The sequence below is a fragment of the Trichoplusia ni genome, chromosome 6 (assembly GCF_003590095.1).
Source record: "Trichoplusia ni isolate ovarian cell line Hi5 chromosome 6, tn1, whole genome shotgun sequence".
In the NCBI taxonomy this organism is placed as follows: domain Eukaryota; kingdom Metazoa; phylum Arthropoda; class Insecta; order Lepidoptera; family Noctuidae; genus Trichoplusia; species Trichoplusia ni.
This window is the reverse complement of record NC_039483.1, coordinates 7,758,394-7,784,703: the sequence shown is the minus strand read 5'-3', so window position 1 is coordinate 7,784,703 and position 26,310 is coordinate 7,758,394. Positions and strand designations below refer to the sequence as shown.

Sequence of the window (26,310 nt, the reverse complement as noted above, 5' to 3'; positions counted from 1 at the left end):
TTTCGATGAAACCTTATCATTATTTTTAAACCTGTCGTGTATTTAATTTTAAAAAATAAGTAAAGGCTCTTAGAAAAAACATAAATAAATGAGAAATTTTGTTTTTTTTTCAGACTTTTTAGGTATTTAACATTACAGAAAATCTTTTGTTTTTGGTTCAATAAGAGACATACAGTGAAATTTTTGCTTCTGTTTACTCAGCCTATACATAGCACGATAAATTGTTGTTACCACGATCTATTATTTTCTGGTACAAACGCTTATACCGACAAGCAATTTGTTCAGTTTATGCACGACAGCAAGGCAATACTGGTATTATTACATTTTTTTTTATTTAAGATGCTCATGCTCACGTTTTGACTATTATAAAATCACGATGATTCCATGCGGCCCGGGACAAAGTATTGTGGAAGGATTTAGAGGAGGCCTTTGCCCAACAGCCCAGCATTAAAAACATTCAGTTTTTTTAATGTTATATTGCCACAAATATAAATGTCACTGGAAACGATTAACGCTAAATATGAAAATTTGCGTCATAACATCGAAGCCCGTATTATGTTAATTTGAAGTCTTTGCGCAAATTATTACAACTTGATTTATGTGGACAAAAATGTTATTACACGGTGGGCGCGGCTCACGCCACCTCGTCATGCAAATGTGACTTAAATGTTTTAAAATTACACTGGTTCATGTTCTGACGTGAGGTGGCTTCTAGAACTTGGTACTTATTCCCTTTGTACATACACGTTAGACGTCGTAAATTATGTCGTCACAATTTGAACGTTAATACAGCTAGCCTGTAATTTTGCACCGCTGCACGTTATTTTAGCAAGAAAAGTATTAAAGTTTTCGTATCAAGCTTCAGTTCTTTTGTGTATTTCAATTTATTTATTATTTATTTTAGTAAACTGACCAAAGTAATAGGTGTGGTATTAAATTAGTTACTTGCCATGTAATTAGGTACTTGTTTACTTATTAAGGTCTGGAGAAGGAGCCTTAATCCGTGCTCAGGTTAACTGCCACACCATAACACCATGTAAAACGACTTTCACACCCAAAAACTTTTAAATGGCTCTACCAACTAAAATCATACATAAAATAATTCGAACACGCACTAGAACACTTAATTCAACACCGATTCTTCATCACGCCTTTGAACACACCTGACTAAAAAACCTGAAAGAATTTTTCATTAAACAAAAGAAACTCACGCACTCGTCCAAAAAAGCAGAGAACGAGTATATTAACATACGAGCTTAAACGGATTTTTTCAGTAATTAGGAAGGGTCGTGTTTAATAAACGAGAGTATTTAGGTCATGGATATCTCTATACTAATAGCAACGTGTGGTTTAATTGTGTAAAGCAGCCATTATTTCTCGACAATTTGTTTTATTCATGTTTGGCATATAGTCATTATGTATGGCGGTGATTGCAGCCTGGCTGGCAAGACGTCTTAAAGTAATTCTATAGCATTGGTGGAAGCGGGAGAGCGCACTGCACGATGTAGAGTGGCATCTCTCTCCCACACACGCTATAATGCCACTTGAGGACTCGCTGTGGCTTACGTGCACTCCTATTAATATTTGTTGAAAGCAAAGATTTATTGGCTTATTATTTATTAAGTGTTATAAATTAAGTTTGACGGGCTATGCGATAAAGGCTTACAAACTGCTCAAGGATTACCTATTTCTTAAAGTTACAATTATAAAATCGAGACGGCAAGGCAACACAAATGCAACTACTTTACTTGACCACGTGTCTTATATGACACAGAATGTTGAATTTTCGACCTAGTTGCATGACGTATTTTATACAGAGCGATTGTCCTTGTGAACTCTACTAATCCATTTTATTTGGTACTTCAGTGTCCTATTGAGACTGGTTTTAAGAATTATAATATAATGAAAAAATGTTTTGCAAAAATTAATAAAATAATAACCCTGTCAACATCATCATCAGCCCATATTCGTCCACTGCTGGACATAGGCCTTTCTAATTGTACGCCATCGAGATCTACCTTCGATTGTATCGCTATATTCCAGTTCAATAAACGAACACTATTTACAATGTAGCTGACGAAAATCCCAATCAAAACGCAACACAATATAATATAAAAACTTTTGGAAAACCGAAAAATGTATGTAGTTTTTCACACATCGTCATTTTATTTCGAATCGAATGTTTCGTATCAAAACTAGGCGAGGTGACTTTGTAGCGCTTTTGTTGGATTGTAAACAATTCTGATATGATTGCTTGTTTCAGAAAAACTCGCGAGCACGGTACAAACTGTTTGATGTTGTATTCTGGCTATTGTTACAAAAAAAAGTTTTCTCATATTCATATCTAGTTTGATGTATTTATGTAGAGTTCATGTATAGAAAAAAGTGGTTTTGTGATTTAATGTTTTTACTTTTATTTTAAAACAATTATGTAGTATGCAGCTGTATAGAGTAACTGTTATAAATAACCCATGTTTTAATTAATATCAATTGAATGAAGAAGAAAACTTAATGTCTCTACCAACGTGTCAACTTTTTATTCAGACTGCAATAGGAAGAGAATCGCGGCTGACTCCCTCCTAATCTTTTTCTCAAAACATTTGTAACTGCAATTTTAATATTCCAAGGCCTTAAAGCCACAGGGACGTATAAGCAATAGTTGTGGTATTACTACAACGCCCCTTTAGTCTAGCCCTCGATATGTATTAAAAGTCTCTAAAGGGAAAATGTAAGGTTGAACTATCTGGCAACTACAAAATTTTAAAAACATTTACTGGGCCGATAAAAGGCAGCTGGAGTCCAAAATATAAAGCTCTTAAATTGAGTAAATAAAATATTTTACTCCTATAAATCAGCTGCAGGTTTGAAGCAAGAACGACGATTGCATCTAAGAGTAATAAATTAATTACGTTATGTCGACGCTTGCTAACGTTAAAATATTCACGTTTTTATTGCATGCATGGTGAAAGCCGTCCATGCAGAAATATGTTCAACTATGTTATACATTTTGGTTAGCAAAAAGTCTTCGACTATAAATCAAGTCACTTGCATATTCTTTAGCATGAAGAAGTAATAAAATAGTAGTTCAAATGTTTTTATTAGTCACGACTTAATTTGGAACTCGACGTAAATTTTATTATGTTTACTTTAACAACTGGACTGGATTTTTATTTTATTTTTACCTTTGCATCATTTACAGTAATCTCTCTTACTTAGCAGTTACTGGGTAGCCGACATTTTGTGTCGTTTGTCATTGCAGCCATTCAAAGTATGGTAAGGATTTTTTTCATATTTTATACTATACCAACTCTATCACCCCTTATGCGACTAAATTTTATTCTCAAGCGTACTATCCATAAAACGTATTTTCTATAGAAAGACACTTATTGACAAAAGAGAATTTCAAAAAAGCGATGACGAAATTAAGATCAGGGCTCTCCTCTCAACAAGCATTGTTTGTCAAGTAGACCCTGTGAGGGTTCTCATCGAGCGAGGTGCTAATTATATTATAGAAAGAATACAAGTGTTCTTGTTTTTTGGCTTACTAATCAATAAACAAAATGGCTCTTGACCCCACCAACACCTCTTTGTAAAATGAAGCGACCAAAAAGTATTTCAGTTTAATCTGTGGAACAGAGACGGCATGCGACAGCTGTAGAGCGATGTCTCTTTTTTACTTCTGCAACAATACTATTGAACAATAAGTAATGGGCTCCTTGGTAAAGCCCCGATAGTAGAGTTTAATGCCTTCTTTATCATTCCTTTAATTATGGATAATAAAAGTTTATTTTTCCGTCGTTTAGTAGAAGGAAATAGTTATCTACCCATTATATCAAGATTTCAATACGCCAGTCAGCGGTACTAACACATTTATTGAACGTAATGTAATATTTTGTGGTGTGTGTAAAACAACGAAGGAAGTTAAAAGTTCTTTGTCGATATTACAGCATTTCATATGAGTCATTCATGGCCAATTGATTTACTTTGCAAAAGCTTACAAAGTTTATAAATAAAATTAAATAATTCGCCTATATTTGTTGACGCTATTCAGTTCGACTTAATTAAGGAATACCTTTGGCTCCGAAACTAGTCGCGCTATCCCGATAAATACGCGTCACTAAATTATTATTATTTAAATCATTATTTCGCCTCTATGACGAAACGGCTTGAGTAGTAACTAGCTAAAGAATATTTAATATCTCATATTCTGAGGCTCTTAGAATTTATCTTTAAGTAAAGCTGAAGCAGCTGCATATACGAATGCCAATTCGACTTCTAAACAAGGTTTATCAGAAGCAGTGTTACTACTTTCAAAGATTCAAAAGACTACGAACCCATCACGAACTGAAATAATAACTTTAACATCGCTCACTAACACAACTGCAGTGTAGTGTCCCCAGGTACTTTTATAAATAAAAACCTCACAAACAAATGGTATAAAAACCTCTGCATAATTACCTATTGTATTGCTCTAATAATCAATTAAAGTGTACTAACAAATTTTAAAATAATTTCCTTTTTCTTAGTAATAAGTTTATGTTTTCAAGTACAATAGTTCGCGAGCATGTCGACACGCTTTTTCATTACGGTTATCGCCCTGTACTTAGTTCTGCCACGGTTCATAATTCTTTGTCAGATTAGCAAACACGTATATGAAACATGCCATTTATTAAGAAATGTATTAAGCTGTATTTAACTGTATTAAGCTTTATATTTTTTCTTACACTAAAAATTATCTTAAATGTATCTAAAATGGTACCATTTAAAATTTATTGAACACAAGTACTTTATTTTAACCAAGAAAGTGTAGATAACATCGAAAAACGCACCTTGACCCAATTTTACAAAACATTATTTGCCACACATGACGTATACATAGGTAAATTATACGACGGCTACTAATTCATATTCCCGTAGCACGTCGTAGCATATTTCGAACACAAATATTTGCTACGCTTTTCGCTACGATTATAGCGTAGCGAGTCACCGCACCGCTACAGTTCGCTTCCTTTACGTAAAAGTCGGGTCAAAGGCAGGATGTGGAAACGGTAGTAACTACCGATGGTTAAAGAAAAACTCGATTCATGTTTAAATAGCTACAATTTTACTAACGGCGAGGTAAGAATTCTATCTTTTTATCGTTTTAATGTGCTACAAGATTTTTTAGATAATTAACTTGAAAACTAGTTAGTACATTTGTGGACCAGAACGAATAATGTTTGTTTTGCTTGTGTTGGTGTGAAAGAGATTTTCTTGTTTACATTATTTTGCAATTAAAAGTTTAATAAGTTAAAATCTTCGACACGGAAGGCAAATATGCTAATGAACCCGCCTACGGATGTCGTTCCTTTAAAAATTCACGAAGCAAAGAAAATTAAGTTTCGAACTTTCACTAGGCATATTTGAACTTGTAGGAGAGCGATTAAGATTATTCCTAACATTTTTTATTCTAGATTTTTGTGATATGAAAATTCTGTATTTTTTTTGTGATTGTGAAATCCAAACAACCCGTCAAAGAATCACGAACACTGATTGCCATCCAAAAAAAACACTAGCATTACTCTATTGTTGGTCTTTCAAAACAAACTCCAAAAGGCATTTGAAAAATCTTTTACCACATCAAACTAATTGCTCAGACCTGCAATATACATACCCAATACTCAGTAAAACATAAATAAATGAAAATCTTTCGAAACACACAACTGCACATTTTCCCCGAAATTCCCTTCACTATGTAGAACAAAGGCATATACTGCGAGTTTGGCTTAATTGTTTATTGATGCCTAAACATTAATGTTCGATGACCGAACACACCACTGCGTTTTGGACGTCAATGTTCACTGTTCCATGCGCTTGCGTCACTCATGATTCACGCTTTGTGATCTTAAAAAGGCAGAGAGAAATAAAAGGAAGAGCAAAGAGGATTTTACATTAAACTGACGGCCTTTTTTAGAATGGAAATTGGCAAATTACTCCTCCCGCTTTGGGTTAGACCCTCAGCATCAGCTGTTGTTAAAGTAAAATGAATTTCTAACTTTACAAATGTTAAAAAAACATTCGAAGTCAATGATTTTATTAATTTCCTGATTAAGTGAATTCCAAAACTGACACAAATTTTTTGAACTAATCTGTGCATTAAGCGGCTTCGTTTTTTTTTTAAACAAACTTAAAATAAGTTAACACTAAAACAGTATTAGCGACTTCATTATACAGTCTTGGTGATAGTTGAAATAATTATCCAAAACCGGGAAATTTGAAAACGAAACCGTCTTTAACTTCTAACGTCCACAACAATCTATGCACAACTTCCAACACAACTTTACATTTACGTATCAATACATATTCCACGTCGAATCATTATCCAAGAAAATCTTGCCTAGCAACAGCAAAAGGGACACCAATCCCCAGTGATATTACGATATAACGAAAACGAGAGCGGTTCCAGAAAGCTGTATTCCAAGGTACATTACAACTGGAAAGGTTAAGCTCCGCGTCAGTGACATTTAGGCGGTGACGCAGCACGGCGCGACTCTGCAAATCGTATCAAGATCGATAGGACACGTAAAACTGGCGACAAAGTGTGTTAGTGTGTGTGTTATTTTATTTGTTTGATGTCTTAGGGTTGTACCAAATGGATGCAATTAAATAAATGTAGCGCAGATATAGTTGAATGTTAATTAATTTGAAGCTGATGAAGTATTTTATGTAACGCAACAATCTCTTCAAATGATATATTAAGTTATAATTTTTTCTTTCGTTCAATAACTTGTTGTTTAATTGCATACTCATTTCTTCTTGCACACCAATGTACAAATTAAGATTCTCATTAAACTCATTTCTTAATTACATTAAAGTATTAAAAGTACTTTAATAGTATATTGTAATGAAATGAGGACTAATTACTACACCTTTAAGTGTTTTAGAAGCCAGACGTCAGATAACATGGTTTTTTGATTCATCAAGCATCAAAAAATTTACTTTACAGAAGGAGGATTTAAAAAGTATTCGATTTGATTTTTATTTCAATTCCATGATAAAAAAACACGAATTAAATAAATGCAACAAACATTATCTCACAGTTCACCGATAATTAATTTAACCGCTGCTAACTGTTGTGTAAACCTATCAGTCGGCACCGCTCTGCTTCGTATTACCAATTAATTTGTGTAATCCATTCCGCAGAATCATTAGGCAATTATTTATGCATGTCTAAATTATATCATTACGGTTCAATAAATATAAATTATTTGATTTATTTTAGTTGATATGTTATATGTGAGTTTTATAAATAGTTAAGCTGGCGAAATTGTTACTGCCGGACTCATTTTTGAATGTAAACAGCGATAGAAAACTACCCCGCGGTTTAGGGACAGGCGCTTAAATACACAATTTCATGTAATCAGCCACCTCATCTGGAATCTAATTCTTAAATATTATATTGAGTACCCTTTTACAACTTAGAACAGTCAATATGCCTAATGCACATTTGAATCTTTAAGAAGTACAATCCACCAGCCTTCTGCAGCCTATAGAATCTTCTTTATTTTTCCATCATCCACGTGTTTCCAAGCAATAACACCCAACTCTCGTGTTTCATTACGTGTAACAGATAAGCTTCACGATAACGTTAGCATAAATACAAACCCCTTAAACTTAATGTGAAGCAAAACTTTTTACAGAAAAACGTTTATGACGCTGCTGTATCGCAGAAACATCCATCCATTGAATAGTTCGAACCGCATCCGAGAGAAATAACGGTACTTGAATAGCAAGCTATGTAAAACAGGTAGTTATGTTCGCATTATGTATGCAAATGAATGGACCGCTGCCGATTGACCTGACTCTTCAGGTCACCGATATTGTTGTGTACGGCAACGCGGCTACGCTTTGATCTACTGACACAGTAACAGCTTTCTCTATAACTCTCAGATTTCAGAAAGTTTTAACGATGAGGATAAAATGGTGGGAACTTTTAAAATATGATGCTTGTTTTACGTTTGACCTGGTACAGTAAGGGTTATGAATCTTGTACATATCTTAAGATAAACAAAGTTTTCTTGTCTACATTCAATTTATTATATTAACTTGAGGGACGAATTTATAATGATTTGTTGAAAAATATTTTAGTTTTTACTGTGTTTCGTCCAATGTCTGCATGTGGTATTTTTTTTGATGTCATATGCAATATTACTATTCCTTTTCATGAAATCAACTGGTTCCTTGTGAGATCTATCATGCAAAATTGATATTACTATATTTATTTCGTATATATTTTGGTTTCGGTTTTTAAGACGAAGTTTAAAACTGGTTCACCAAGACTTGACACCTTCAAAACTGAATCGCTTTTGTTTTTCAGCTGGTAACAATCGCGATAAGAACGAAGATGGGAGATAAAGCACGCTGACCGCTTCACTGTCTCCTCTGCTTATTGCTGTAGTCAGACGTTTCTACGAAAACCGGTCAAGTGTGAGTACAGGTTTGTAAATACTCGGCACTAGTAATTTACAAACATAGTTTTAAGGGCCTAAATATATTTGTTTCCCTCGACCCAATGATTCGTACATTTCTTCAGTATTTTTTATAATTGTGTAAATTTTATCCTATGCAGCTACTATGTTTGACTCGATTTTTTTCTATCTCATTACTTACATTGATGATTGTTCTGAGCTATCTCCTATTCTCCTACTATTTTAAACCGTACCGAACGAAAATATTATGAAAATCCTTGTTTGCATATATAATCCGGAATCGCTAGACATTACTGTCATGACCGATTATTTTTATTAATTAATAATATAATCCCTATACTGGAAGAGTAGTATGCCTTATAAAAGCACATTCGTTATCCATTATCTTTACCAAGAGTCATACATATATATATATCCTGACCGATTTCGGCCACAGCGACTTGGATCTACGCCTAATTTTGAGAGCTTCGCTGGTGTGCTCTCCAGTGACTGACAAAGCCAATTTTTTATATATATATATCACGAGCATTTTGAATATAGACATAAATTGAATATAGACAAGAAAACTTAATTCATACATATATCACGAGCATGATTATACGTTTATGTTAGTTTTTCTTATCAAAAACTTCTGTCAAATCCAGTAAAATCGTTATTCACTGCAATTTACACAGTAAAAGCTAGACACACAATATTCTAGGCATGTGGAAGGTACGCAGGCACAGGTAATGAATTAATGAATGGATTCCGGTGAGGCGCGCGCCTGCACGTCCGGTCGCCGGCATAGCAACATTCACGGGAACATTACCACCTGGTAAACAACCTATGAACTTTACCCTCTCTGTTCAAAGAGGTTTTGAATTGATGAATAAAGCCTCTTTGGTGATGAACGTTTGTGATGTGTGTATATTATATGAACACACACATACTATAATTGTTTAAATGTGTGAGTTTTTTTGTATCGTTTTAAACCAGTGTATTGTTGACTCTACGGCATAATATTAAAAGAATTTAATAGCAGCATTTCTTAAATCTATATTTTAAGACACATACGTAGGTAATTAGGAATCTTAATTTACACTAAATGTTCAGAAATTACTTTACTTAATCGATATATAAATTAATGCAATTCACCTAAATTAAAACTTACTAAGGAGAGAATTAGGCACCCGTAATTGTATTCAGTACAATTGATTTACAAAAAAAAAAACTAAAAATGACGACTAATGTATTGGAGACTTCAACTTTCTTCAAAACAACAGCCAGTATCAACAAGTGATTTAGTTTATTTCGTATCAGTATAAAGGCTTTATTGATTCGTCAGAGGTCATTTCAAACGCTTATTTATTATGTCATTAAAATATTTTTTATGAGTTTTTGTTAAATTATAATATATTGCTGTTAATGTTCGTTCTTTGATGTATACAGGCTGGTCACGCTAATATTACATTGGCATTTTTTTCCACACATAATGATTGTATTAGCCGCAACGGTATCGTAGTTGCCTTAGTAACACAATTTACAATGTAATCATGGTGTACAATCTATGGTGTTATTATGCAATGAATATTCCAATTTTGTACTTTACTAGCTGATTCGGTGAACTTTGTTCTTAGTTCAAACACATACAAAATGTCATTCAAATCGGACCAGCCATTTAGGAAGAGAACAGTGAGATACACTAGTACAATGGAATTAAATATAGAAGAAAAAAACACTAAAACTCGCTAAAACGAACAAAACTACTATTTTGTTAAGCAAAATTAGGTGAGTTAGCTAAAATCACAGAAATCCACTTTTCCACTACTTGGAAAGCTAATTTTAAGCATTTTTATTAATTAAAGTATTCATTCTAAATATTTCAAATTATTCTATATTTATCATCAAAATTACGGTTAAAAATTCATTCATTCTAACTGATTATCATATTTAAAATCAAGTTCGACATAACAACAACGTCAATCAGACTAGACTGAAAACTATTTAGACTATAATGAAACCTTATATCACTTAATCCAGTTAAGTCGTCGCGTCTAAATCATTGGTTATACTCAACCTTCGTCTGTCAGTATGAACTCACTGTACGCAATTATGTATATGTACCTAATGTACAATGTACCTTGTTATATTATATACGAGTACTAGCTGTAGCCCGCGACTTCGTCCGCGTGGTTAGGAGATATAAGTTATGATTCATACCTGCCCTGCTTTTTTTTTCACATTTTCCATTGTATCTTTGCTCCTATTAGTCGCAGCGTGATGGTTTATAGCCTAAAGCCTTCCTCGATGAATGGTCTATTCAACACAAAAAGATTTTTTCAATTTGGACCAGTAGTTTCTGAGATTAGCGCGTTCAAACAAACAAACTCTTCAGCTTCATATATTAGTATAGAAGATATAGATAAGTTAGTTCACCATAGCAGCGCCATCTATTGATTACTTACTCAACCCAGTCGAAAGGTATCGACATCTGTTAGAATAATTTGGAGTTAACAGATAATTGTGACTGTCAAATAATAACAGACAAATAATTAGCAATAAATTAAAATTGCGACTATAATTAGAGATTTAAACTATCCTATCTCTCCAGTTGGATCGAACTGCACATGGTGTGCGAATTTTATTATAATCGGTTAAGTGGTTTAGGAGTCCATTGAGGACAAACATTGTGACACGAGATTTATATATATTATAAGATACATATAAGTAAGTCGTGCAATCCCGCTGTATGTCTGTAGATCCCTTTATATGTAAGATGTAGATTGTCGGAATGATAGCATTTGTCGCAAATCCCATACAAGTGTAAGTATAGAAAATGCTGAACGAGATGAAATAAACACATTAGTATAACGAAATTTTTGAAAAAGACGAAGAAGAAGAATTATGTAAGTGTGTCATATTTTTCCTAAAAAGTAGGAGGTTCTCAACTTGTTTTCGTTTTGTTTTTTGTTCCCTCAGAACCACGAACTGGATAATCCGATTTGCTTGATTATTATTTAATTCAATGTGAAATAGCTATAATTTAGTACCATAAAAATATCATCAAGTTTGTTGCCATAGTTCCGTATTGAACATTAAAAATACAGATTTTGCTAATGGTCCTGCCGATATTTAAAAGAATCCATAAAACATTATCTTCAACAAATTACGACCAGATGTAAGTGTGGAGGGCCAACTTTTTTTTATGCAATCTGAATAACCATAACGAACCATATTCTGCTATAATACTTATGTAAGGAGGGGTATACACGAACATTAATTATCCGACGACACCTCATCTTGTGTGGGACCGAGTTAATTGCATTACATTGAGCTAGGCCTGTGGAAAAATCTGACGCGTAATATATTATTTTCAATTCATTTTGATCCGGATAAAAAGCTATTTTCTTTCACTCAATTAATATGAGGATAAGCACGTGTAGGGCATGTATATAAATAAAATACGTATACATGTCGTAGCATTACTAGGCGATGGATACGTGGCGATGTAAATCTCGGATACCTTATCTCAGTATCTACTCGTATCTACAAATCTTTGGGATTTTGTTAGTTAATATTTTTATGTATTTCGTTTGTTTTTAAACTCCCACCCTAAAGAATTCAATCCTTGTGTCACGGGGATTTAGCAAAAAATTATATCAGCACAAGATACCCACACTCAGGACAAGCATTCATGGATTTCACAGAGGATTTACCTACGCGTAGATCGTACCCGCGAGACGATACGCACAATGAGTACCGCAACCACTCGGCTAGATGTGCACTGTGCAGCCTAGTTTTCATAGCGGTCAAACAAAACCAAAATATGGTGTGTAACAATATATTTGAGAAGCTATACTCGTTACACGTGTTGCGGGAAATCGATGTCTATAATAGATCGTGAACTGAGTTGTGGCTGGCATCATCACGGTATTCCTTAGTTCCATAGTCAGAGCGGAACTTACTCCCACATTCACCACAAGCGAATTTACTCTAAAATATTATGTGCTCTACGACAACTAAGAAATTGACTATTGAATTTAAAATATAAAACATTTCATTTGAGCTTCTATTTTCAGGTTAATTGACGTATTTGTCATTGCATTACAGTTAAACAGCTTAGTCATCATCACTATTTCAGCCCTTTGTCCATTGCTGGACATAGGCTTCCCAATTGCACGCTATCGAGATATATGTATCTTCGCCTGCTCGATAATAACTGACATCTCTGTTAATTTTGTTTTCTATAAACTTAGTGTTTATAGAAAACTCGCTGCTATGGGTGTTTGTGGTACCTTCGTTGTATCTGAATTCCATAACACAAGTGCTTTAGCAACTTACTTTGGATTCAGAACAATGTATGTGATGTTGTCCGCATTTATTTATTTATTATAAGTTGTTACAAAACGTGGTTCACGACTCTCTCTCAACTGTCTTCTGTTTAACAAATTAACTATCTTTCATTAATACAATTTCACGGTACATTTACATCTAACTATTGCAGGCGCGACTGTTTTTGCGGTTCGATGACATTTAAATGAGCTGATTTCAAACAGTCTTCCATTACATGTCACCGAGCGATATAATGTCTGCCTTTTTCTAGAAAACAAATGACAATCAAACTTTTTGTTTAATGTTTGTTATTTTAAAGTTTGAGCGAAATTCTTTTGTCGTTTTCAAGTTGGTAACGTCGTTGAATTGTGAGTAGTAATTAAGTAATAGCATTAAATATCGTGTAGGTCAATGTCTTTAAATTATATTATTGAGAATTGTGTCGGCTAGCTGCTTAAGTAATTTAAAATTATGGCTGTACTGGCTTTTGCTCGTTTTTAAGTTGGTTATAGCTGCAAAAAATCTTTAATGTGGTCGGCGTAGCATATGTGTTAATCTTAGGTGTAAGCTACCTCCTTACAAATTCTGTCGAAATTTGTAAATTAAAGTAATATTGTGTGTTTAAAAATTTAACAGAATTATCATAAAATATAAACATATAAAATTAATAGATTTAAAAAAATCTAAAGACCTTAGTTTTTAAATGTCACTACAATCAAATTTTATCAAAATCGGTCCAGCCGTTTTTATAGTTGTAAATTATATTGCCATCGGGTTTGAAGATACCCTGAAAATTTCAGGTTTCTAGCTTATAGGGAAGTGCCTAAAAATTGAGTTACAACAATCCAACCGGAACGACAAACAAGAAAGGTGAGTGTATAAAAACGTGGGAAAAGTCACTCCTTACTTATTTAGGTTTCTTTGATTACCTTGTCCACATTATGATATAGTAGATACTACTAGATACATGAATATTGAGTCGAAATATTACACCTACAAAACAATAATTGCAATTAGTTTTACACCTGCATGTTGCGATAAAATCACACGAATTGATTCTACGAATATTAATTTCCACAACCGCTGAATATTAAAAAGGAAATAAGAGTGTGAATCACAACGGAATTTCTTTGTTGTAATAATTAAATATAAATGTACCTATGCGACAATGCTATTTTTATTGAATGCTGCAACGGTTTACTCACGCATATTTATCGGGATTGCCTGACTAGTTTCGGACAGAAGGGGTCACGTGATAGTCCCGTGATAATCTAGGGTGTGAACTACCTCCAAACCAAATTTCATCGAAATTTGCACTGCTGTTTGGGCATGAAGAGTTAACAAACAAACACACATACTTTCGCATTTGTAATATTAATGTGACTTAATTAGTTCACCGTAAATAAATGACGTAATATTAATTCCGTGTATATAATGTGTGCCGTGTATAAGGAGTGTTATTCATATTTTTAAAGCGAGTATCTACCTAGCTACCATTGTTTTATTCATGATATTTCTCGGAAATAACCAATTGTAGGCATTTAACAAAGCGCCATTTAGTTTTCTATTTAACTTGTCTTTTCTAGTAATTCATTGAGCCGTTTATTAAATGTACTTACTGGAATATATGGATCAGAAGTTTCTTTTTTATTTTAGTCATTTTCATTACCGTTTCAATTGTTTATTCTTTTGAACACCCATATTTTTTTTCTCGATGCTGTAATATGAACACCTCATCATTAATAACAATTAGTCAGTTTAAATGAAAAAGCCGATTATAACATAGCTTGGAAAAGTTGTTAAATCGGGATTGTCAGACTAGTTTCGGACCTAACCGAAGTCCTAAATCCAAGCGCTCAGATAGACAATAATACATCGAAAACGAATTGGCCACATACAATATACATATAGAAAGTAAAAGAAATACTTTGGAACGATTCAATCATTTTGCGCTTGGACAAATACCTACAACTTTTCTACAGACCCTCCAGAAAGAAGACAAATGAAAAACAAAACACACTCGATTCATATTTAACTAATCAATTAATTTTATTGTTCGTCATCGCCCAACGTCACTAGTCATGCCATCGATCGCGTCGATATCTGCATAGGCAGGCCTTGACACGACGCCCCGTGTCACTACACTAGCTGTCAGATTTCTATTTAATCTATGCTCGCTTTCGTATTGAGCATGTGAATATTTTATCATCTGTTACGTAGCGTGCTTCAATGACCGTGCAATTATAACACCAAGCATTATTTGTTTGGAATAGGGCTGACCTGATTGTTATTAGTACCCCGATGCAAAAAAGGGGTGTTATAAGTGTCGTAACACTAACTTGTCTGTGTGTCTGTCCGTGGCATCATAGCTCTCGAACGGATAAGGGTGAATAATGTGTAAACGTTCTTTGAATTTTTTGATAAAAATCGGTCAAAGCCATTAAAAGTTGTGGGGGTTAAAAGTTGCTAATTTTGTTTTAATAAAATGCTCTCTCTTCAGTTTTGATTTAATAATTATCTATGGCGATATTAAGTCTGTAGTTATACAGCTTCATAAAGCAGTAACAGAACATAACTCAAAGGTCCTATCAGACGCGTCTTCTGCCCTGCAATTACTGTAACTTCTAGGACATCCTGTAACCTACTACTACTGGCTACTTTATTTATAGTAAAAAAATAAACTGATTTTCATTTATGTCCTTTTTTATTTATCCGAGTATGGACTAAATTTAAGCGTTTTTTAATAGATAAATAGTGATGTGTGGTATGGGTTCACTTTATGTGTAAAGCTGATAAGGAAAGTTTGTTAATTAGCAAGTAGTTTTATTTAAATAAATTACGTTCATTTCAAAAATATGCATTTAGGTTTATTGTCGCGCCGCCGTGTAGCGTATTAATTTTAATTCTTTCCTTGAAGAAATTTATAGAAACTAAACGCATAAAGCTGTTGATTTATGGTTTTCGAGTATATTGCTGTTTTTCATTCGTACTACTATAAAAACTGCCAAGTTTTTCACAACTCTTGCTTGCTAAATATGCATATATTACCAAAGTAATAACAATAACCCTTTCTTTGCAAATGTGGCAACGACGCTAGCAATCCTAAGATAACTTACAATTTTAAACTCCAAGCGACTACCGCTAAATTTGTAGAGACGCGTGGATAATTAACATAAAGATACCCTGATTAATATCAAAGATAGATTCATATAAAAAATACCACTATATAATTTCATTTTCAACCTACTAATTTATAAAATAAACCACACGATCATCAAAGTTAATAAGTACAATATTTACGAGATACCTCGACTGTACGACGGTATCTACATCAAACAATCAGGCCGCGGCCGTTATAACACCACGATATAATTGCTCTATTACACTCACTTATGTCCAGAACTATCACTTTAAGTCAAAGGTTAAATAATTGACATTAACGTAACATTTTTATAAAAAAAGTATAGTCAGTAAAAACATTTCTTCGGCCGTGACTCGGTTGAAAAAAGAAATGATCTGAGTAAAACTCGGTACACGTTACTCGGTGCATCTCTAGTACAAAATATCACGTTTATAAAATAAGTAACGCCCCTATAGATAAGATGACTTACTGCATATATGTATCTCTTTTCCTCTAGTGCAATAAGTTGAAACGAAAACAAGATCATCTTGACAAGAGACAAGGTAAGAGGAACTTGAGGCGTTTACGATGATACCAATCGCTTTAATGTATGGAAATTGCTTTGTCACTTTCACGCATTTAACTGATTCTGTCGGCGATAAGACTTCGAGAAATGTCACTTGTCTAAGTCTACTTAAGTGTACTGAATGCTGCCTACCAAAAGAGATGACGATAATTATTTTTACAATGTTCCCCTTAGGTATTTTAAGGAATAATATTTGCAAACAAAACTCTGCCATCAAATTTAACATCATGTAAGAGTGAATCAAATTTACACGTCACGTAATACAAAAAATTTGCATCGTTAATTAAAATCTCCAAAACTTATATATTCGCAAAAAGGCAAAAAACGTGTGCGATATTTTTAATTGTCTATCTGACGAAGCAAATGTTGCATTATATACATTTTTAAAATTATCACAAAAACCGACCATTTTTTAATTAAATATTTTTCGTTTTAAATGCCTCGCACAACAAACAAACTTATCATCGGCTGAGCAAAATTAGTTGTGAAGGCTGAATTGAATTTTTTGAATGTCGTTATTTCCATGCACAATAACGGTATGTATGCACAATGTTACCAGCCTACGCTGAAAAGTGTTGTACAAATATACAAACACATTCGCAAACGTAATTTTATCACTGTCTTTTGTTCCTGACAGTACCTGTGTTCTGTAAACATTTTGCACTTCAAATTGCATTTTCCGCAATTTAATTAGTCGTGTTTGCTTTGAGCGGAATTCTTGGAAAAATTGCGCTTTCATATTACTCGACGAATGCGGCTTCTTTGTGCTCGAGTCATCTTGTATAAACGAGACGTTTTCTCAACTTTGATTAGTTGGTAAACAAATATTCTCTTTCATTTTTAACTTTGTGTTAACTTAGCTAGTTTGATGCTACTTATTATAATAATTATATTACCGAGACGAGTTGGTGTAAAATGGCGAATTTTATTAATTTGGGATTTGACTATAAATCTAATTAGATACCTACATTTCCAAAAATATTGGTTATACATTTTTTTTTCATCGCGAAAACATAAAATGCAATGTTTAATCTCGTTTGACGTCACTTATCGGGGCACTTTTTAGCGCTAAATTACATTATTAGCATATGTTCATTGCACAATTTCCAAATGTTGCACAATTCTTCCTATATTATGCGTAACCGTATAACCGGTAACCGTATTTTGAAGAAACCTACCTATTGGACTAATTAGATTTTGTCTTAACCCTATTTACTTAATTAGAATATCTTTTGCAGCCGTAAAACCTATTTAAGTACTTATGGTACTGGCAATGAATGAAAGAATAATTCGAAACAGTTGTCTAATACGTTCTATTACCTACTTTCAAATGTTTAATGTATATAATGAACATGTAATTAATATTCTAATACACAACACATAAACCGTGTAATAAAAATAATCCATAAAACACATATTTTGATAGTAACTGTCGCGTCGTGAGAATGATTCATTATTAAATGATGTAACGGTTTACTCACGCGTATTTATCGGGATATAAATTCTCGAGCTGTTTATGTTTGCGAAGATATTTAAAATTGATTTTGGTATTGAATAGAATGGAAAGGAGTTTTTATCAATGTATTTGAATTTGTGGAAAATGTGTTTTATGATTAAATGATGTAACGGTTTACTCACGCGTATTTATCGGGGTAGCCCGACTAGTTTCGGACCCAACCGGAGTCCTTAATCATGAGCAGACGCGGCGGGATCGCGAGTCGAACTGTTCAACAGTTCGACTCGCGATCCCGCCCGATAAATACGCGTGAGTAAACCGTTACATCATTTAATCATAAAACACATTTTCCACAAATTCAAATACATTGATAAAAACTCCTTTCCATTCTATTCAATATCAAAATCAATTTTAAATATCTTCGCAAACATAAACAGCTCGAGAATTTCGTTATTTTTTGTTCAACGAAATAATTTTGTCATTTCCTTTGCAAAAAGGTACTTCCCAGTAAATAAGTCAGCGGGTAAGTAAAAGTTCTGCCGCATCATTCTCGCCTAACACGAGTCGACTTTATCATTGGCGTTCATCAATATTTCAGATACATTGAACTTTACACCTTACTAGTTGTGTATTAAGGCGTGTTTTGAAATACAGTTGCTAGCTGATGGTGTGGTGGAAGGAGCGCTTGTGGGGGCCGAGAGCGATAATAGCTTCCTCGTGATAGCTGAATGGGCCCTGACAGCACTCGGTTGCTTTATAAACTCGCTGCAAACTGAATGATTTTTCATTGTACATGTATTTAGGGGTGGCACGAAGCAAAGATGTAATTAGGGTTTATGACGCATATTCAAAGTGTTCCTATAGTATTATCTACGAGTGTAGTTCTTTAGGAAACATTATCCGTATTTCCAAAGCTTTGTATTTGTAATTCGGTACGCCAAATTCGCTTTGGTTTTACGAGATATTTTCGTAAGTAGGGGTACCATTTGAAACCAGGTACAGAGCAACCGAGGTCGAAGGTCACGTTTAAACCGCGATCACTGTCTGGCAGTTAGTTAAGCGCCATTAACAACGGACAATAATTTAGTAATAATAGCTTAAAATATAACAAAATGTTGGCAAATTTATGTAGCATTTTTAATTTTCTTTCAGATTGCTTGCTCTTCGTGCCAAAACTATGAGATATGAGTTTATTAAATTAACGTTTCTGAGAATGTACTCTCACTAATTACTCGCCCTCATTTCGCCTGATGGAATATGCAACGGAGTGCACGTCCTTCCTTTCATACAGCTATGCAGCGTATATACCTGCTTACCTACATAATTATGTGCGTTCGCACAGAATGGTGTCAACCCCGGTTCAGAGAAAAAGCATTATCTATCTCTTGGAGAGATTGCAGAACGAAATAAGACTTTCTAATTTTACAGCAGTGGTGTTGGTGATCACGATATTTAAACTAACGAATAGGCTTATGACAATTTCAATGCATTTTTTTATTTATATTTTTCGGTCAGTTTCTTTCTCTTTACCGTGTCCATATTTTCAATCAACTTCAAAAGGAAGTTCTCAGTTTTTCCGAATGACTTTACCTCAGAATTTCGGTCCTTGTTGATTATTTTTTCATTCAAAGTGGAAAAGTGCTCATCGCCAATTCAGCTCAGTAGAATTATTATTTGAAGTCGTTGTATGTTTTCGTTGTTAAAACAATAAAAAAACACTCAAAACATTCAAACTAAGATAAACATAGTATACTATGCCTTTTCGCAGCCTAAAAGTCACTCCAGCCTGCTTGCTCATATTGTTTACCCTTCCCTACTGTTCCTAAGTGCATCAAAGAAAGTAGGACATCACATCCAAAAGGCTTCAAACGTAGAACGTACAATATTCGTATTGTCCCGTCCGCGAGCGAGTTCTGGAACAAAGAGAGAACACGCGCCGAGCGCGGACAACGCTTGATAAATGGCCGAGGCACTCGCTGTACATACTAAGTGGCCAGCCATTCGTCATTTTTATCGTCTACCCGCTCCAAATCTATGTGTTTTATCATCGTAAGCCGAGCACTTTGAATATATCGGCTGTCAAATATAATTATGTGGCGGAATTGTTTTAAGGTGGTTTTGCTGCAATTTTTTATGAATGGCTTGTGTTGCTGTTATGTAGGTTTTTTTTAATTCCTATGTTCGTGTTCCTTGAAATAAATAGTAAGAACAGAGCATTTTCAGTAGCAAGAATTATATACGTCACAAAATGTATTAGAGGCGATGACCTACATATCCGTTTAGTGAACGTTTAAATAAATTGATATTTTTTACGATAATTGTTGTTTTAACAAATTTCATGTATTTAAAATGTTATAGAAGGTACCTTATACGGTGTCTTAATATGAGCAATGTACATTAATTCAAGTTCTTAACATACCGCTTGAACAGTAAGTAATAGGTATGACGCAGTTTTCACGGAATATTAATATCGAGAACTTGTCGAATAAGTTAGTATAGTTCTAGAAGGTTTAAATTGCAAAATTATTAATCAAAATTTGTGCTTTGTGTAGCATTCTCGGTTAGAACGAGATGGTTCAAATATTAAAAAAATTGTATTGAGTAGCAGAGGTTTTGAAAATTAAACATAAAAATATTAATACCTTATTATACTGTTCGGTTGGGTTATATTCCTAGTAATATCCAATTCTTTAAGTGTGTGTTTTTATCCAATATTTCAAAATAGCTGTGCTGGCTTTTAAGATAGTTGTCTGAACATCTAGGGTACTCAGCTGTCTTTTGAAGTTTTGGTGCACCCGTGACGTTTATTGTGATGAACATAGCATTATACACTGTATTAAACGTATCAAGACATTCAAAACTTTGAATAAAGTTTTACCAATTTTGTTACGACACACATGCCTCACAATTAGGAAGCAATACACCAACATGTTACCCTCATGCTTACATACATGACATCAACTATTTAACAGAATAGAGAACAGATGGAGCGAAAATCCAATAACAGTAATGTATTTCTTTAATATTACCCTTGTTCTTTTTTTTTTTTTTGATCTTGGACGCACTCCATTTATTGACTACTCTACAACCATTCAACATGCAACCATTAATAAGGAAGATTACATACCCATGACGTAGGAGGGTATCTCGGGAACGGAGCGATCGACTTGGTGGCGACATTGCTCGGCAGTTCATGCTTGAAGCCTCTCTTAAGACGCTGTTTTCTTCTCTCCCGCGATTTGGATCTTAGCATAAGAGCTGCCTGCATACTTGCCAGGTTTGTGGCCGTTGGTGAGCTCTGCCACAAAACTCAGGCCAAGGCCCGCGGTAGCTCACCGGCTACGTATACTACGTATGTGACGTCAGCCCACGCACTTGTTCAGTTGACGCGAATTTCGCGAACTCCGCGATTTCCGCGAATCGACACACCCGATTTATTTTTATTCTAACAGCGAAGGTCTACTTCTAGCGCGACTACTCTACTCCTAACTAGCATTTAGGTATAAAGATCTAATTGAGATATAAAGACTCTATTTACACGTCGAACTTCGAATCACTCTTATGTTAGTCCCATCACAGAAATAATTACTTTCGATTTATCTCACTATAGAATGCTTTAGAATTGGTTGAGATAGGCACAAGAAAGGCGCGATACTATTTATAATTTAAATCTAATTAAATTTAATATTAAATAGTGGTCGATCTTAGATTACGATATGTTTTGAGTGAAGGAGAATACGTTATGGAAGCAAGCGCAATTTGGCGTTATTTTTGTTTTTATTTTGGTTATTGTTCTGATTGTTTGTCACAGTTTTGTTTGGGCATCGCTCATGTTTCGTTCCGCACGTCGAGCCGCAGTCTCTGGTTCTTCGACACCTGCCATCGGACGCTAGTGTCCACTAGATGTCGCTGTTTCATGGCCGGCCCACTTTGATCACTGCACTCAATAACACTTCACAGTAACTCATATTACACAGTCTCGGGAACGCGCTGTTCACAAAATTGTATTAGGACGGCGGCTAATGAAGGTTATATTTCGACGTCGATACAAAGGTGACGGTTCCGTAACGTTGCATTGTCTCATAATTATACATGCTTACATCGACTAGCTATACGATACAGTTAACATTGAATACATACCTAATTAAGAGCGCAGTCGCTAAATACACTGCTACAATATTACCGCTAGAGCATATCGTAACGAGGTTTAGAGGGACCTCTTTACATACACAACATATATAATATACCAATACCATGCTTACGCTAGTGTACATGTAACACATATCCACAGTACACGTCAAGGAATGAGAAACGTTGGACAGAAGAAAGAGATTATCGGCGATGATCGGAACTAACCGAGTCGCGATATTGTAGAGCTTTGTCGAACGAACAATACTTACACTTAGACGATCATAATTGTCTAGAACACGCTATTCAGTCATTTTTTGTTTTGTTATACCTAATTTTGGAAGTCATTTATTAGGAAAAGCTATTAGTTTGTAATAGCACAAAAAGTGAACCAAACAAAGCATGCGGATTTCGACAAGCACCTGCCGGTTGATGTGATTTTAAATTTTTATTTTTATCATTCTGATTAGAAAATGTCGTAGGAAATTTCCCAAACGACATTGTTCGTTAGTATGCTCTATCTTCTGTCCATCAGGTCTCAACACGAGTACCGCAGCAGACATGTACCTCGATGAGTTCGCATGGCGACGGCGGGGCGGAGGGGGGCGCGGAGAGCGGGCGGAGCGGCGCGGCGAGGCGCGACTCCCAGTGCTGGCAGGAGTAGGCGCGGACGCCGGTGGGCGCGGGGTGGGGCGGGCTGTGCGGCCGCGGGCTCGACGGCGCGGGCTGGCGGCCGTGCTGGCGCGCCTGCAACAACCAAAACTTTATTGAAGAAATCCTGCCATCATAATAACCTATCACATAGACGATGTGTCACCTGTCACCTGGTCTGAGATCTATTAGCCTGTCTTTATGTGAAATATCTGCTGTCTCCGATAAGATAGCTAGTTGTTTCCAACCTCATCCTTCTCAAACTAGTTTAATGTTCGAAAGAGACTCGATTGGACTCCTCCGTAACGGCTGGATCGATTCTTATGATATTTTGTTCACATATTCGATACTTCTGGGATTGACTTTTTAAGTTTTTTTTTTCTGTTTTATGGCAAATCAACCTTTCCTTTGACAGCTAGTGGCTTATACAAATAAAATAAATATTAACCTATTGAGATTAACATACCTTACGGCCCGCGAGCGAGGCGCCGCCCGCCGCCGCGTACATGCACCGCCGGCGCCGGCGTTCAGCTAGTTCGCGGCATCGCTACCTCGCGCGGGCTGCGCGCGCGACGCCTCCGCATCCGGGCTTCTCACCGATACCTACAACACCATCACTACTTCAATAATAGATAATGGACTCTATTGTAAAAGGGCTAAGTTCTTAAATTCAAGATAGCAAGAACGTCGCTTGGGACCAATGTAAGAAAGGGTGTTAATTTTTAAAAAGTTAATTGATGAAATTTGAAAGAAGATAATTGTAAAATTAATTGATACTCACATTTCTCAAGTTCTAGATTAAAAATATACATTAACAACTCTTCGTATAGAAACGTTTAGATATTAAAATTGTTTATAAGTGGAAGGAATAAATTGTCAGAGATAGAAAAAAATATTTTTAACATATTTTTTAATGTGCAAGAGTTAGTTGCTAGGTGATACACAGTATTAGTTGTGAATAATAATAATAATAAAGCACAAGTTAAAGTAATACATTCATATAAGCAAACGCATAGCACCCTAAAATCCGAGACAACATGATTTAACGACAAGAATTCAAATTATTTAATAATAAGTTATGTAGTAAAAGCAAAATAGTAGAGAAGTGTGATTTTTGCATTTAAACCGGAGAGGCTAGAATTAAAAATGGCGCTGACCCCAAATAATAATTGGGGTAAGGGCAGAGAAATGATAATGAGGTTAGAATTAAAAACAGCCTAACCATAGTACAAATTTTTCAAGGAAGGAATAAAACCATGTTTTAAACAATAGCTAATTGTGGATGTCCCAATGCTGAGCAAAGTAATTTAAGACAACTTTAGCCAATTTCTGTTGTTTTTCGTTGTAATAACGAAGTGAGATCAACACATGAGCAGAACCTGACTTTGCAAGTAATACACGGTGATTTTTTAGTCGTCTTACAAAGGTAGCCTATTTCATGTATCCGACGTAAAATACCCCTAGGCGCGATTATTATTTTTTTATCATCAACTAAGATAATAAGTACGAAGAAAAATTAAAAAGAGAAATCTGAAATATGCTCTTAAAAATGATAAAAACGCCACCGCCCGCGCCCCTCACCATTGTTAAAAGGCTCAGACCGCGCTCGCAGCAGAGCTGTGTTTTTAAAAAACTACGAATTGCATCATAATATTGAATAAAAATTGCATTTTAAATTTATTCAAATCTTATAAATACCTATTTTTTTATCATGAACATGTTCTAGTCAGTGGATACATGAACTGGGCTGCTTTTGTAAGACGACTAAAAAACACGGTGTATATTCCTTAAATAATGAACATTGAAAATACTATATGCTATAACTCGTTCAAATAAAAAGTTTTTAAAATCCATTTCACACAATGGATTTTAAATAATTTTAATTACATGTAATTCAATAACGCACTCCATTAACGAATTAAATTTAACTGACCAACCGGCTAACCCATTTGGCTCGTTTTCAAATATCGTGTGTGGGTAGTTTAAATAAAATTACCGTTAAATAGAAATCAATTTCCAATTACTCGAGAATAATTGAATTTATTTTGCGAGTAACAAAACAGTATTTATTTATTTAAAATCTAAAATAAATTGACTCAAGTGAATAATGCAACTAATAGTTTAAGAAATTTATTCTACACGTACTCTCTACGTTCTGATAGTTAAATAAAAAAGATAAAAATATATGATTTTCAGATAAAAAAAATATGAATAAAAACGTAAAAACGCCTTCGAATAAAACTACGAAGCCAAAGTTAACAAAATTGTTAGGGGACCAAATTCAAGTTAAATGAAAAAGAACACCAAAATACTGACGAATTGAGAACCTCCTCCTTATTGAAGTCGGTTGAAAGTCTTTATTATTCTGACTCAAGAAAAGAATCCATTTTCCCGGAAACCTTAAAACTATTTCGATGGTAACTTTGTGAAAGTTTACACTGCACTCTGAAAGTGACATGTCCTTTAAAACTAAAGTGCAAATAACAAAAGCAGTTTATGAAACGTAGACTTTCTGGATGACAAACGGAATGTCATCGTCAAAACGAATGGAACATTTGGAAAGGCAATTTCCACCTCTTGCAGTCGATACACCCACTAAAAATATTTTTCGAAAAAACAAAACCGTACAACCGACTTGAAAAAAAGCTACTAAGCCAAACTTGATAACTTTTTTATGGAACCAAATGCTATTTCATGTTAAATGAGAAAATACTCAACAAAATCTGAGGTAAGTAAAAACCGACGAATTGAGAACCTCCTCGCTTTTTAGTTGATTGAACTGGTGCACGCTTATGATAAGCCTTATTAAAATTCAGCTAGGATAACTGTCAACAAAAATGACCTAAACCCATCACGCATTTTGTTCTCATTGAACTGGGTTTGCGTGGAAGATACAAGCAAAAGAAGAACGAACTACAAACAAAATAGAAATTGATTAAAGTAGAAAAACATAAATCGCATTTTGACCTTGCAGGATAGCTTACACTAAACTCGGTTCTAAAATAGTGAAGGTCTTTAACAGCAGTTTAAGTACAGCAATTACAAATAACCGGCATTCAGACTGCATCGATGCATACGATTAGTTAAGTTGGTCGCCCATCGCCCGCAGTCAAATGACCTCAATTCTCTCAAATGACTTTACAACTCGCGCGGAGAGATAATTAATCTATTTCTATTTCATTTCTACGAAAATTCTGGCTATTTTTAATACAAACGAAAATGTAGAGTTCGTTGAATGAATTTCTTATAATAATTTTGATGTTTACGTTTCGGTCAAGCCGGCACGCAACGGATTGCGTGAGGGTAGAGATTTGATTTGCGGGCCGGGTCAAGTATTGGTGCATAATGAAGGAGAATAAACCTTTTAGACCCCGGGGACCTTCGATATATCAGTGTTGTACACCTTTAGTAAGTACATTATGTTTAAAGTATAACAGTAATGCTAGTTTGTGTTTTCGTGTTAAAAGGGAGTAGAGAAACAACAGTGCGGTCTTCTAGTTACGTAAGGCTTTTAGGCTAAAATAAGACCAGATTAACAGAAAAATTCAAGTACACAAATATTCCGTAAAAAACTACTCCTTAAATTCAA

General features: G+C 34.6%; 1 protein-coding gene across 1 annotated transcript in view; it reads right to left on the bottom strand.

The window, feature by feature from the left end:
* Positions 1-21,210, bottom strand: part of LOC113495123 — a 32,954-nt gene extending 11,744 nt beyond the window's left edge. Inside the window, exon 1 of the mRNA XM_026873720.1 lies at positions 21,070-21,210. Coding sequence (XP_026729521.1) covers positions 21,070-21,210 — 141 coding nt within the window. The remainder of the gene's footprint in view (positions 1-21,069) is intronic.
* Positions 21,211-26,310: the final 5,100 nt, after the last annotated feature.